Here is a 15,906-nt window from a genome sequence, read left to right on the forward strand (position 1 = left end):
AGTAGCAGATCTTAACAGTGGGCTTAAAATATTCAGAAAACCATGTTGTAAACAGATACACTGTCATCCAGGCTTTATTGTTACATTTACAGAGAATAAGCAGAGTAGATTCAGCGTAATTCTTAAGGGCCCTAGGATTTTCAGAATGGTAAATGAGCACTGGCTTCAACTTAAAATCATCAGCTTCGTTAGCCCCTAACGAGAGAGTCACCCTGTCCTTTGAAGTTCTGAAGCCAGGCATTGACTTCTCTCTAACTATGAAAGTCCTAGATGGCATCTTTTCCCACAATAAGGCTATTGTGTCTACACCGAAAATCTATTGTTTAGTGCAGCCACCTTCATTAATGGTCTTAGCTAGATCTTCTGGATAACTTGTTGTAGCTTCCACATCAGCACTTGCTGCTTCACCTTGCACTTTTATATTATGGGACTGTTTCTCTCTTTAAACCTCATGAACAAACCTCTGCTTGCTTCCAACTTTTCTTCTGCAGCTTCCTCACCTCTTTCAGCCTCCATAGAATTGAACAGAGTTAGGGCCTTGCTCTGGATTAAGACTTTGGCTTAAGGGGATGTTGTGGCTGGTTTGATCATCTGTCCAGACCTCTAAAACTTCTTCTCTATCAGCAATAAGGCTTTTTTGCTTTCTTATCATTCATGTATTCACTGGAGTAGCACTTTTAATTTCCCTCAAGAACTTTTCCTTTGCATTCACAACATGGCTAACTGTGGCTCAAGAGGCCTAGCTTTTGGCCTATCTTGGTTTTCAACATGCCTTCCTCACTAAGCTTAATCATTTCTAGCTTTTGATTTAAATTGAGAGATGTGCAACTCTCCCTTTCACTTGAACACTTTGTAGGTTATTAAGTGGCCTAATTTCAATATTGTTGCATCTCAGGGTGTAGGGAGGCCAGAGAAGAGGGAGAGAGACAGAGGAATGGCTGGTTGGGGGAGCAGTCAGAACACACACAACATTTATCAATTAAGTATCCCAATGGGTAAGATTCATGGTGCCCCAAAACACTACAGTAGTAACATCACAGATCACCATAACAAATATAATAATAATGAAAAAGGAAACCTTCACTTCATTAAAAAATGCAATTATTTGTGAAGTGCAATAAAATGAGGTATATTAAGCTTTTCTGATAGCATTTCACAAAATCATGAGATTTTGGAGCTGGAAGGGATCTTAGAATCTCTGAAACCCAGAGACTTTTTCCAAGGTGTGTTGATGAGTTAGGAGTTAGCAATTCGAGTTTGCTACACAATAGCTCAGTCATACACTGCCATGTATTGTTAAGATCCATAAAAATCTGTCTGCTCTGCCAGCTTGTAAGCTCTTTGAGGAGAAAGACCAAGTCATCTCCAATTTGCCCAGGAAGTAGGCACATAAGTGATAAGTGCCTACCCAGTTGATTTAGTTAGAAAAGGTGCTAGTCTGAGGAAAATCATGTGTTTGATTGGTTGCCAACAGTACTGCTGAAGAAGCCAAAAGCACGAATGTGCCTGGAATTTGCCATCGTCATAAGTTCTGTTCAATAGAATAACCTGAATTAGATGGAAATTGTGACTTTTAAAAGATGCAACAGTAAGAGACATTCCATGAGACAGAGCAACTCTGCTGTACTAAAAACAGGGCAAGTTCTTCTAACCCCAAAGTTATGTGGGTGATATGTGCTTATTACCCCCAGTTAGATTACCATTAATAGTGAAATAAAAATAAACCTTCAATAGATTGTTTTTCCTTCATATGCACACCCACACACAATCCTTTTTTAAATATGCAAGTGTATTCTCATTAGAAAATCAGAATGCTATGTGAAAAAACTGATAAAACTTCCAGGAATGTTCTTAAACTTTGGCCAATTTCTCTAGCAAGGATTCCTTTTATCTGAAAGGCACAAACAATGAAGAGGCACTATGGATACAGTGGAAATTCGGAAGATTAGAGTTTTAGCTTTTAGTTTGCTACATTCCATCTAACTATCAATTCATTCTCTGTCCTTCAACAGACATTTATTGAGCACCTACTATGTGCCAGGTACTTTGCTGTGCAGAGCAGTGAACCAGGTAGGCATGGAAGTTACATTCGAGAGAAGATAGACAATAAACAAAAGAAAAGAAGATGACAAGTATAGATTGTAATAAATGCCATATGGAAATAAACTGGATGAGAGAGGATAATGGGTAGGGAGAAAGCAGCAGAAAATACTTTAGTTTGACCAGGGAGGTATTATATATCTACCTATGTAGTATCAGGCAAATCACTGAACTTTTCTGATACTCAGATCTCCAGGATGAAAAACTAAGGTTGAACTGGATGACACCAGAGTGGAAAAAGCCCTGGATTTGGAGGAAGAAAACTTAAGCTTGAGTTCTGGCTTTGTTTGTAAAACTATACCTGCAGCACTGTCTCCCTGATGAAAGATACTGTGAGCAGAGTGTGACAGCCCTTGTGAACTAAACAGACTAAGCCACAGACTGTGTTCCTTTCCCTTCTTTACAATTGTTTACAACTCCCTGGATGTTTATTTTCATTACCCTGGGAAGACCTCTGAAAACTCTGGAAACATCAGACTAAAAGTTTTATCCTGCTACCTCCAGACAAGAAACATACCTACTTCATGAGTGGGATAATGATAAAGCTACTAGTGATAACATACTTTTCACTGCACATTTTAAGAAAAGCACTATTTTTTTCTTCTCGCTTTCCTGCACTAAATTTAACTCAATTAGTGACAGACTAAAGGAAAAAACCCCAAACCATTAGCAAAACCATTATTTTTTCTTTAAAATTTTGGCTATTATCAAGTTTGGCTACATAGTCAAAGAATAGCATCCTGCAGTGAAGTCAGCTCATCGTATCCAAGAAGAGAAACCGTACCGAGTGTAACGTTCCATTATTGGTCACTGCAGGAAGGCGGGCCCATCGCTCATTTTCCAGTTCTTCCATCACTTGGTTCATTGCACTCTTTAGCCATGTGTCCACGGAAACACCAATCTGCTTTAGTAGGTCCAGCCGGGCTTCAGCTTTCAACTTAATTATCTAAGAAAACCAAGAAAATGGTCAGAAATCAGAGCATTTTTTCCTCAAACTGATTGTTTTTAAGTTACTCCTGATTTATTAATTAGAACAATCTTGATGTTCATTAGCAATTCTTCCTTGGCATAGATGTTAATTTTTCACTTGGCAGAAGGGAGAGAGGAACAGGGGAAGAAGGGAAGAGGGAAGGGAACACAAGAACAGGAATCAGAGCTTGCTGACAATGGAAAAAGGCACACTTGCATTTTGACAAGTTACATCAAATATAACTTATCAAAAGGAAGATGTTAATGCACCATAAAGTCTGTTTTCCTTTCCTTTTAATAAGGCTACGCCTCAGAACATACCAAAATTTAGCATTTTCAACAGCCTTCTAACCCATTTCCTGGACTTTCTCTTCTCCTCTATAATCCATCTTTTACAAGTCTACGAATGATCTCATCAGTCACTTCCCTGCTTAAAAACTTCCACAATTCCTGACTGCCTACTGAGTACAGATTTTATATTAAATTATGATGCAGCTGTCAGAAACAGAAGATATTGAGAATAAAAAGTTCCTGTGCTCCAAATTCAAGAAAAGGAAACACTGTCTGTTTTTTGGCTGTTCCAAGCCATAAGCAAGTAATCATAGAATTAGTTTAAACCTGTCCCAATCAAACAGTAACTGCTTTACTCCAATAGCCATGCCTCTGAGTCAGCCAATCTGTGACAGCCCCAAGCTTCTGCAGGGCAGCCAATCAACCACAGCCTCACTCCAGTAATCATCAGCAGTTAAGCTTCCACTCCTGCTTCCAACAGTCCATCAATCCCTACACACCAGTTAAAAGCTAGTCTGTAACACATGCCCAGTTTTGAAAATCTGCCAATCCCTGAAATCCACACTTCTCAAAACCCTTTGCATTGGTTCTACTTTGTCAAAAAGATTGTATTTTGTAAGTATCATTCTCTTTTGTTTTAGCAAGTAGTAAACTCAGCTTCATTCTTCCTCATATTAGAGTGGTTGTCTCTTCCTTCAACATTTGAAGGCTCCACTGAGATAATTTTGAGGACCTTCACTTGATGGCCTTCTGTGGACATCCTGGACAAACAAGTATGCTCACTGAGCCCTTCTGGTATGCGATTTTGATCACTCTCTGGATTCTCTGCTGAGGGAGTTGGTATCAAAAAGGATCTGACATCTGACTTGTTTCACTGAGCTCTCATTGCTGAATTTATATTGTATTCCTAAGATTTTAAAATGAGATAAAGGGACTTCCCTGGTGGTCCAGTGGTTAAGATTTTGCCCTTCCACTGCAGGGGGCACGGGTTTGATTCCTGGTTGGGGAACTAAGATCCCACATGCGGCACGGTGTGGCCACACACACACAAAAAGAGACAAATTCATATTACATAAAATTCACCATCTTAGTCATTTTCAAGTACACAATTCAATGGTTTTGGATATCATATAGACCTTTATATAAAGTTTTTGGCTTGCAGGCACACTATTTGGTAAACGGTCTTGTAAAAATCTTATTCTTCTAATAATTTTTTTTGGTAACAACTTTACTGAGATGAAGTGCACATATCATACAATTCACCCATTTAAAGTGTATAATACAATTGGCTTACAGTATATTCACAGATATGTGCAATTATCACAATTTTATTTTTTTTAAACTTTTTATTTTCTATTGGAGTATAGTTGATTAACAATGTTTGTGATAGTTTCAGGTGTACAGCAAAGTGATTCAGTTATTCATGTACATGTATCTATTCTTTTTCAAATTCTTTTCCATTTAGGTTGTTACATAATATTGAGCAGAATTCCCTGTGCTGTACAGTAGGTCCTTGTTGGTTATCCATTTTAAATATAGTAGTACAATTTTAGAATATTTTAATCATCTCCAAAAAAAGCCCCATATCCTTTAGTTATTGCTCCCTTATCACTTATTCCCTGTAGCCTATAGGACCACTAATCTACCCTCTCTCTCTATAGATTTGTCTATTCTGAACATTTAATATAAATAGAACCATACAATATATGGTGTTTTGTGTCTGGCTTCTTTTACTTAGCATAATGTTGTTGAAGTTCATCCATGCTGTAACATGTATCAGTATTTCATTGCTTTTTATGGGTACTGTGGGTAGAACACATTTTGTTTATCCATTTGTCAGGTGATGGGTTGTTTCAACTTTTCAGCTAATATGAATAATGTTGCTACAAACATTAGTATACAAGTTCTAGTGTGGACATATGTTTTCATTTCACGTGGCTATATACCTAGGACTGGAATTGCTTAGTCATAAAGTAATGGTATGTTTAACCATTTGGGGAAATGTCAGATTGTTTTTCAAAGCAGCAACCTCATTTAACAATCACACCAGCAGGGTGAGGGTTACCATTTCTTTACATCCTGGCAAACCTTGTTAATGTCTGCCCTTTTTGATTCTAGCCATCCTAGTGGATGTGAAGTGGTATCTCACTGTGGTTTTGATTTGTATTTCCTTGATGACTAACGATGTCATCTTTTCACGTGCTTACTGATCATTATATATCTTCTTTGGAGAAATGTCTACTCAGAACCTTTGTCCATGTTTAAATTGGGCTGTGTTTTTACTGCTTTTATTTTGCCTTTGTCTTTTTATTGTAAGTTTTTGATGTATTCTAGATCAAAGTCCCTTATCAGATACATGATTTGCAAATTTTTTTTCCCATTATGTGGGTCTTTCACTTCTTGATAGTGTCTAGTGAAGCATAAAAGTTTTAAAAGTTTGATTAAGTCCAATTTATCTATTTTTTTCTTTTGTTGCTTGGGCTTTTGGTGTCTTATCTAAGAAATTAATCCAAGGTCACAAAGATTTATCCCTATGTTTCTTAAAATAGTTTTATAGCTTTAGCTGTTATATTTGGGTGTTTGATCATTTTGAGTTGAGTTTATTTTTTTATATGGTGTGAAGTAGGGGTCCAACTTCATTCTTCTGCATGTGGATATCCAGTTGTCTCAGCACCATTCTAGTATGCATTTTAAACTAATATAAGCAATGAAATGTTTTTGAAAAATAAGTGAACCAACAAACCTCTTCTTGGAAATTATAAATGTAAGTCATTTAATTGCTGAAGCAAAGAAACAAAGAAAACAGAGAGAGACAGAGAGAGAGAAGTATATTCTGTTTTCTCAAATCCAAGTAATCTAGTTTTCATAAGATTTATTCTTATCAGTACTTTACCAAACAATCGAGGAACATGGTATTTGCAAACTTAGATTTTTTTTTTTTTCCAGTACATGGGCCTCTCACTGTTGTGACCTCTCCCATTGCGGAACACAGGCTCCAGACACGCAGGCTCAGCAGCCATGGCTCATGGGCCCAGCCGCTCCGCGGCATGTGGGATCTTCCCGGACCAGGGCACGAACCCGTGTCCCCTGCATCGGCAGGCGGACTCTCAACCACTGCGCCACCAGGGAAGCCCTAGCTGTTGTTTCTTGCCAAGTTCCTTGGAGTTTCTGCTGCACATGTCTATTTAGGTTTAGCCAAGGATTTGGATGGTTATTTATATGCAAATTTGAGAACTCCCTGACATCCAAGCTCAAGCCAGTAAGACTTAGGCTCTCTGCTTGAATTTTTTAAAATAAATAAATAAATTTATTTATTTATTTTTGGCTGCATTGGGTATTCGGTGCTGGGCGTGGGGGCTATTCTTTGTTGCGGTGCGCAGGCTTCTCACTGCAGTGGCTTGTCTTCTTGTGGAGCAGGGGCTCTAGGTGCACGGGGTTCAGGAGTTGTAGCTCACAGGCGCTACAGCACAGCCTCAGTAGTTGTGGCACACGGGCTTAGTTGCTCCACAGCATGTGGGATCTTCCTGGGACAGGGTTCGAACCCGTGTCCCCTGCATTGGCAGGAAGATTCTTAACCACTGCGCAACCAGGGAAGCCCTTCTCTGCTTGAATTTTAGTTGTACAGCCCCTCACAAAGAGCTGTAAAATGTAAATGTCACCACGAATAGTCCCATTCTCTGAAGAGTCTTTTCCCCTCTAGATTTTATATGCTTTGGGTCATTTTCCAGTTCTATCAAATAGGTATTTTAAATATTTTTACCCTTATTAATAATTGTTATCTAAAAGAGGATATAAGCTAGCCCCTTATTATCAGAAGCAGAAACCCTTGTAGAGATATATTCTACATTCAAAGAAATCTTGAATTTCACTCAGCAATTTACTATTAATAATATTTGCATTGTAATTTTGAAACCGTTTAATATAGATGTAAGATAAGGCAAATAAAATATCGTGTAATATTATTAGGAACTTAAAATTTCAATATGAGATAAAAAGATATAAATATAAAACAAAGAAGTTTAATAAAATCTTTCCAATTTTAAATTTGAATTGAAAATATCAATATGAACTCATGATTTAAAAAAAATTCCTAGCTCTAACAATAAAGGAAGGGCCAAGAAATAAATGACACCCATAACAATAAGCACCTTCACAGCCTAGACTTTGGTGTCTAAATACTATTTTATATTAAAAGAAAGCAGAGCTTCTTGGAGAAAAGGCTAATTCTAAGTCTGGGCAGGGAAAATACAAGGTGAGCCTAAGATAGCTTGTTGTGCTAGAAAGCAAAAAATGTTCAAAGACTAGTGGGAGTAATGTCAAAAGGACACAGAAGTCAGCTTAAATGGACTCTCAATGGCCAAATTTAGACAATATTGGGCTTAAAGAAGGACAACTGTAATACTGAAAACAGATTAAATGAATAAAAATCTATAATAAATTGTAATACATAAGGTGGGACTCCATGAGGAGACTTTGTAAAGAATTAAGTACTGGGGAAAGAACATCTACCGTGGAGCTGTGAACTGAAAAACTCCCAGAGATCGTATAGGGCTGAAAGATGTTGCAGTTCCATCCAGCCCGAGTTGAGAGACCAGAGACCTTGTTGGATACTCATGGCAAAAGAAGAAACTGCAGAAAGGAAATTCATTAGTAATAAGGCTAAATTAGCCCTACTGGAAAGGCTACTCTAAACCAACCCAAAGCTTAAAAACAGGCCTTGAACAGATCAAACTGAGCTGGCTGCCCAAACAAAACTCAACAGGCTTTAAAATAAGAAAAGAGAATCCAGAAACTCAACAGCTAAACAGTCACAATTCCTAGTATTCAGTAAAAAATAGTACTAAGTATTTGAATAGCAGAAAAATATGAGCCATAACCAAAGGAAACATCAGTCAATAGAAAGAGAGCCAGAAATCACAGATATGACGGAATGAGCAGATGAGGACTTTAAAGTCACTATCATAAACATACTTAAGGATTTAAAGGACAACATGAAGATAAATGGGAGTGAACTGGAAGATATAAAGAACCAAATATAATTCATAGAGCTAAAAATGTAATATCTGAAATCACAATTCACAGGATAGCCTTAATAGCAGGTTATACACTACAGAAGAAAGGATTAGTGAACTTGAATACATAATAACGCATCAAACTGAGATTATGATAAAAAATAAGCCTGGATAAAAGTGTGTGGGGTAAAAAAAAAAAAAAAAGTGTGTGGGGTGATCTTTATATGCGATGTATAGGACAATATCAAGTGATCTATTATTCATGTTGTTGGAGTTGAACTAACCTATACGACAGAAAGCAGATCAGCTGTTGCCTGGCCACAAAAGAACCTTCTGGGGTGACAGAAATATTTTATATCTTGATTGTGGCAGTGGATATTTAGGGGTGCACATTTATCACAGCACATTAAAGTGTTTACTTGAAATGGCTACATTTTATTTTATGTATATTATGCCTTAATAAAGTTGATTTTTAAAATTCCATGACATAGTAATAATACTTAAGAAAGGGAGAAAAATACTCATTTGCTGTCCCTGGAGGTGACTAGTACTTGTTAATTGCAATGGAAAAAGAAAAAAGAACTTTAACAGTAGAAAGATTTGGTAGTGCCACCTGAATTGAAAGTGACTATTCTTAGCATCATTAGTGAGAAAACTTGGTAAAAGCATACTGTGATGGAAAACACAGCATCATTTATAAAGTATTCTTGCCTAAAATATAGACTATAGTCAGATCTTTAAACTTAGCTTCCATTTTATAGTATAGAAATAAACACATAAATTTAATATTGCAAAATATTAATAGTTGAATTTAGCATATTGGAAAATATATATTTATTCTTCATCTTTTTTGTATGTTTGAAAATTTTCACAATAAAAATTGAAGAAAGTGGTTAGTTAAGAGGTCTACTAACATACTACATTATAAGAGTACAGTGAAACCCCACAATAACAAGTCTGGAGGTAATATAAATTTGGATATAATATGATTGGAAATTTTGTTTTTATAGCAGGGTCACCCTTAGCATTTCATTAACCTTGTAGTAATGAGGCCTCACATTTTATGCAGCTGAGGTTTTTCGACTTCTCTTATAGCATTATGGCAAGGGTCTTACCATTTTTGAGTCATTGAGTACAACAGTGACATTGTAATTTTGAATTCCTCATGTACAAGAGAAACTTATGAGATGATAATTAAAAAAAATGGTATCTATTAAAATGTGTTTATATAGACAAGAAGTGATTTTAGTTTTGGTTTTGTTAATTCATTTGATACCATGTATTTTGGCTTTCAAATGAACATTCAATTCAGATCATAAAATTTAGTTAATATCTTGGAGAAAGAGTCATATAGTTTATAGTTCCTCCTGCAGACATTAATACCTAACATGTATAAAATATCATTAAAAATTTCTGGGTATCTTTGACTTCTTACATTAACTTCCTCCTCTTTGTGTTAAACATTTCACTGTTGAAAAAGAGAAAAAACTGCCCTCAACCCAGATAAAGGTACAATTTAAACACACAAAAAAATAATTGTATCCTGAAACATAAGTCATATACAGCTTCCAAAAAGGGCATTTAAAACTCCTGGTTTCTTGGCAAGCTACCTTAAAAATAGGTATGATATGTCAGATCAAGAATGTGTGTGTATCCGTATGACAAAAGGCATTTCAAAAAATTCAAATACCTAAATACCAGGTTAAGAAAATTGTTATTAAAGTTTAATTTAAGCAGTTATTGCCTCAATCCAATTCTTAAATTAGTCAGGGGCTGCAAAGAGTAGCACAGCTAGTACAAATATTCTTGTGATAGTCGTAGAGATCATAACAATATAACAATAGGTTGTTCATCAATGTATATCTAGTATATTCATCAGTATCTGGCACGCAGCAGATACTCATTAAGTGTTTGTTAACCTAATGAATTAGTGAGTCTGTCCCCAAATTAACCAGCCAATAATTAATTAATCACTATATAACCTCTATTATACTATTCTTTGGAAATAGTATACTATTCCTATTCTTTGGAAAAGCACAGGCCATTTACAGTTTCCATTTCTTATGACTGGACAAATTTCTTTAATCTATTACTGAGTGCCACAAATATTTCTATTCTAATTAGCAACACTGAATGGAAACACATTATAGAAAATATTGGATAAAGCAGATTAATCAACAAGGGAGGGTAGCATTCATGTTGCAGGAGTTAAAAACCAAACATAAAGGACATAATGGAATTTTAACTAGTTTACTCTCTTTTGTGTATTTATAATAACTATTGAATGGAAAGAGAAAATCCAATACAAATGATACAGAGGCAGAAAAAAGAAAAAGAGAATCTATTGAAACCATTACTGTCAATTCCTCTGAAGGCTCTTGTGGTCTAGTCTATGCAAAAATTTCATTATGACATTCTTGTAAATAATACTCTAATACTACCCTCATATTTTCCATCTAATTTTAGCTGGGTTGTTTTTTGTAACTGATAAGTGGAAATCAAGTAAGAGATTGCTTTAAGATAGCAGTAGGATAAACTATATTTCACAGATATTCAAAACTGAGATAATGGATCTGACATCACGGTTTTTAGCATATTGCATATTTTTGGTAAGAAAATTACCTTTGAGACTGCAGACTTAAATACTAGTATTAGGAGAGATGAGACGTTCTGTTGTGGGACTCTCACTTCATATTTTTAGCTTTAAGCTAACAAACAGAGGGCAGTTTAGCACATTCATGGAAATAACAGGTCATTCAGCCTAAATGCAGACTTTGTGTGATTGATACCTACTACTGCTACTACTGAAGGGCATGGTGGAGGTAGGGTACCAGACAGTGACACCATGGATGAAGTCTGGAAATGGAAAATACATGAGAGAACACACCCTTCAGAAAACTTCTGAGACTTGTCCTGTTCTGTCAAGGCTCTGAAACTGGCTTCACGCAGAGTCTGGAGAAACGAACAAGAAAAGTTCTTCTACACAAGCCAACGTTTCTCAAACTAGGCAAGAGCCTGCCAACGTGCTTGGCCAGAACCCTAGGGCAGCGGTTTAGCCATGACCCTGAGTTCAGTGAGGAAAATGGCTATTTATCGTTCACTCTGCTCTCTTCACTATGGAGGCTGTGGATCATGTGCCAGGAATGAAGGCGAGCTGGGGTTACTGGGGCTTCTCTAGACCAGGCAGATAGCAAGATAGCAAGCCTCTTCTGGTTCAGATCACTTCCATGGGGCTGTGCCAGAAACATGCTCATATTCCCTGTCTTTGCTGATGCTGCCTCTCCACTTACTACCAACCCCCACTCCTTGCCCCCGCCCCCATCACTGAAATACTGCCTCAAAACCTCTAGAGATCTGAGAGTGTATTTGAAAATCACTAGCTTAGATTAATGCTCAACCCAATACAAGAATTTCTTGTATAGAGTCTTCTTATACACTTATAGTGCTGCACTATATCTTAGGGCAGCTTATTTTGCCATTGGGCAGATCTGTTAGAAAGTATTTCCCAGTAGCAAGCTCAAATCTGCCTCCTTCCTACCTTCTTTCAGTTCAAGTTCTGCCTCTTGAGGTTGCATGGCATAAGTCTGTGCTACCCCTTTTTCATCTGTCAATATCCATCTTAAGTCCTATCTCTTTGTGTTACCTGTCCTAACAACTCCCACAGTGACCTCTGTGTCCTTTGGGTTCCTTAAGTGTTAAGTACACTCGTGTGGACCACTCCTTGGCACTTATGCTTTACAGTCTTAGTTATCTTGGGCATTCTTTAAGCCTTCCTAACAAGAACATATTCTCGTTGAAGGCTGGACAGTCGCAGTGTTTTTTTTGTTTTTTTGTGGTTTTTTTTGTGGTATGTGGGCCTCTCACTGTTGTGGCCTCTCCCGTTGCTGAGCACAGGCTCCGGACGCGCAGGCTCAGCGGCCATGGCTCACGGGCCCAGCCGCTCTGCGGCATGTGGGATCTTCCCGGACCGGGAACCCATGTCTCCTGCGTCAGCAGGCGGACTCTCAACCACTGCGCCACCAGGGAAGCCCCGCAGTGTTTTTTTAATGTCTACTTCCACGTCCCTTCACTATGTTGCACTGGATAGATAACTAAATACAAGTGTGCACAGGTCCTTCATGAACTGGTCTTAACCACAATGACTTTCCTTACTTTCTACCACATTTCTTTACAAAAATCCTCCATGCTAATCAAATCCAACTGCCAAACTACATCTTATATCTTCCTCCTTTGCAAATAACTTTTCTTTCCATCTCAACTTCTCCCCCTCTAGGTCATGGAATATTAGCCTAGGGTACATGAACTTCTGAATACTATAAATAAAACGTACATTTTTTTGTGGTAGAGAGGGTTTCACACTCTCATATGATCCTCAAAGGGTCCCATGACTCCACAAAAGATTAAAATCCACTGCTGTAACTTTTGCCTTGTCTGCTTAACCAACTCTTCTCTATTCTTAAAAAGTCAGCTTATGCCATTGGATCCAGTGAACCTTTCATACGGGGGGAGACTTTTCTAGGCACTGAACTTATATGTATCAATTTCTATACTATGCTGACTGATTTATTATGTAACTTGTGAAAACTTTAAAATTAATATCTTTATTGTAACTTAATTCTTTCGTTATTTGATGTTTCATGATTGTAAACTCTTCATACTGGGTTCAGTGTCTTTTTGTTATGTGTACTACCTTGTATGAAACAGGCACTCAAAAAGAATACTCTGGACACAGATGGTGAATCAATCTTCAAATTAATCAGTGTATAGAAACTGAATTCTAAAGGTCCACATCACGGCTGTGACATTGCTGGAGCTGGGCAAAATGTCACAATTAGCTGCCACCTCACCTCTGCTTTACGAATATTTTCTCTAGCTTCATCTATTTTCTGTTCCAACTCTGTTCGGCCTTGTTCTGAAACTGCAACTCCATGACATTCCAGATCATCTAGAACCTATTAAAGAAAATAGGAAAATGATGATTGCTTTCTATTTTTCTCTTTTTTTTCCTTAAAGTGACTAGAGTATCTAGATAATTTTAAAGACTTTAGTGACAAGTGACCATGATTCCCTTTTTAACCTTTGTTTTCATTTATTTATTTGATAATTTAAAAACCTCTGAAAACTGAGTTATTTGTAGTGAGGTGGATGGACCTAGAGACTGTCATACAGAGTGAAGTTAAGTCAGAAAGGAAAAACTAATACCATATGCTAACACATATATATGGAATCTAAAAAAAAAAAGGGTCTGAAGAACCTAGGGGCAGGACAGGAACAAAGACGCAGCCGCAGAGAATGGACTTGAGAACACGGGGAGGGGGAAGGGTAGGCTGGGAAGAAGTGAGAGAGTGGCATGGACATATATACACTACCAAATGTAAAATAGATAGCTAGTGGGAAGCAGCTGTATAGCACAGGGAAATCAGCTCGGTGCTTTGTGACCACCTAGAGGGGTGGGATAGAGATGCAACAGGGAGGAGATATGGGGATATATGTATATGTATAGCTGATTCATTTTGTTATACAGCAGAAACTAACACACCATTGTAAAGCAATTACACTCCAATACAGATGTTAAAAAAAAAAAAAACTTCTGAAATAATTATAGACTTACAGGAAGTTGCAAAAGTAGTAGAGTCCCTTCACCCAGCTTCCCCCAAGGGTAACAACTTATCTAACTATAGTACAATATAACACCCAGAAAATTGACACTGGCACTATCTATAAACCTCATTTGAATTACATGTTTTGATATGTATACCTTTAATTTTTAAAAATTACATGAATATAAAGCATTGTTTCTAAATAACAACTAATACAAAATGGTAAAAAGTCTGTTGTATCTTCATACCCCACCATGTGCTCCCCACCCCAAGATAAAGACTGTCCCATCAATTTATTTGTATTTTATCAAGCCATCTCTTATGTATTTCCTTACATGCTTTGTACAGTTTTGTTTGAAAAATAATAAAATGAGATCTACCTTCCCTTCAATGTGTCTAAGAAACCTTTTTGTGTTTGTACAAACTGATTGACTTCATTCTCTAATTAATCCACAGATTCAATAGTTCAACCATACCATATTTTGTTTACTCTTACTATATTGCTGAGTTTTCAAATTTCTCAATACTATAAACAGTACTGTACAAACAACCTAGTCAATGATTCTTTGAATACATACGAGAATATTTATCTAAGGTAAAAACACAGAAGTGGAAACTGTACATTTTTATAGACATTGCCAAATTGCTCACAAAAGGCTGTACCTACTCTTCTAGTAGTGTGTAAGAGCATGTTTCTCTACATTTCACCAACACTGGATATTGTCAATCTTTGAAATTTTATAAAAATTATCTTATTGTTTCAATTTTCATTTCTCTGTAATAGAATATCATTTCATATGTTGCTGGTCATCTCTATTTCTACTTTTATAAATAGGCAGTTCATATCCTCTAACCATTTTTCTACTTTTTTGTCTTTTTCTTATTACTGAAATATATTTTCTTCCAGATATTAGTCCTTTTTCTGTTATTTATGTCACAAATATTTCCTCCCATTCTATTCCCTTTCTCTTTTTTTTTTTTTTGTGGTACGTGGGCCTCTCACCGTTGTGGCCTCTCCCACTGCAGAGCACAGGCTCCGGATGCGCAGGCCCAGCGGCCATGGCCCACGGACCCAGCTGCTCTGCGGCATGTGGGATCTTCCCGGACCGTGGCATGAACCCGCGTCCCCTGCACCGGCAGGCGGAATCCCAACCACTGCGCCACCAGGGAAGCCCCCTTTCTCTTAACTTTTAAAAGTTCTTTTGTTTTATAGAAATTTTTTATGTAGTCATATTTATCAAGCATCTTACTTTATGGGTTCTGGGTTTTGTGTCTTACTTAAGAAGCCACTGGTAATATGCCAAAAATATTCTATATGTTTTTTAGTTTTTAGTAGTCTTGTGTCTAGCATTTAGCTCTTTAATTCTTTTGAAATTTACCTTGTACATGGCAGAAGGGAGAAATCTAACTGCATATTTTTTCCCCAATACACAGACAATTGCTTTAATGCGATTTACTGAATAAATCCTTTCCCCAAAGAGTTGAAATACCATTAACATGTTTTTGATTTTTGATTTACTTATTTTTTATAAGTTTTTTTTAAAGTAATTTAATATTTTTTTATTTATTTATTTTTGGCTGCATTGGGTCTTTGCTGCTGTGCGCAGGCTTCCTCTAGTTGTGGCAAGTGGGGGCTACTCTTCCTTGTGGTGCACGGGCTTCTCATTGCTGTGGTTTCTTTTGCTGTGAAGCACGGACTCTAGGCGCGCAGGCTTCAGTAGTTTCAGCACATGGGCTCAGTAGTTGTGGCTCGCGGGCTCTAGAGCACAGGCTCAGTAGTTGTGGAGAATGGGCTTAGTTGCTACACGGCATGTGGGATATTCCGGGACCAGGGCTCATGTTCATGTTCAGGGACCGGGACCGTGTTCTCTGCACTGGCAGGCGGATTCTTAACCACTGCACCACCAGGGAAGTCCAACATGCTTTTTATTATG

The 15,906-nt window shown here is 37.3% G+C and overlaps 1 protein-coding gene across 2 annotated transcripts in view; it reads right to left on the bottom strand.

Annotated features, from left to right (window-relative positions):
* The window catches only part of FCHSD2 (FCH and double SH3 domains 2), a 293,011-nt gene that overhangs the window by 24,339 nt on the left and 252,766 nt on the right, over positions 1-15,906 (bottom strand). Inside the window, exons 12-13 of one of the 2 annotated variants that reach the window (XM_060159944.1) lie at positions 13,220-13,324; positions 2,885-3,046 (exon numbers count right to left, since the gene is read on the bottom strand). In XM_060159944.1, coding sequence (XP_060015927.1) covers positions 2,885-3,046; positions 13,220-13,324 — 267 coding nt within the window. The remainder of the gene's footprint in view (positions 1-2,884; positions 3,047-13,219; positions 13,325-15,906) is intronic. The other variant, XM_060159945.1, reaches the window with a different exon arrangement.

Source organism: Lagenorhynchus albirostris, chromosome 9, assembly GCF_949774975.1.
Source record: "Lagenorhynchus albirostris chromosome 9, mLagAlb1.1, whole genome shotgun sequence".
Taxonomy (NCBI): domain Eukaryota; kingdom Metazoa; phylum Chordata; class Mammalia; order Artiodactyla; family Delphinidae; genus Lagenorhynchus; species Lagenorhynchus albirostris.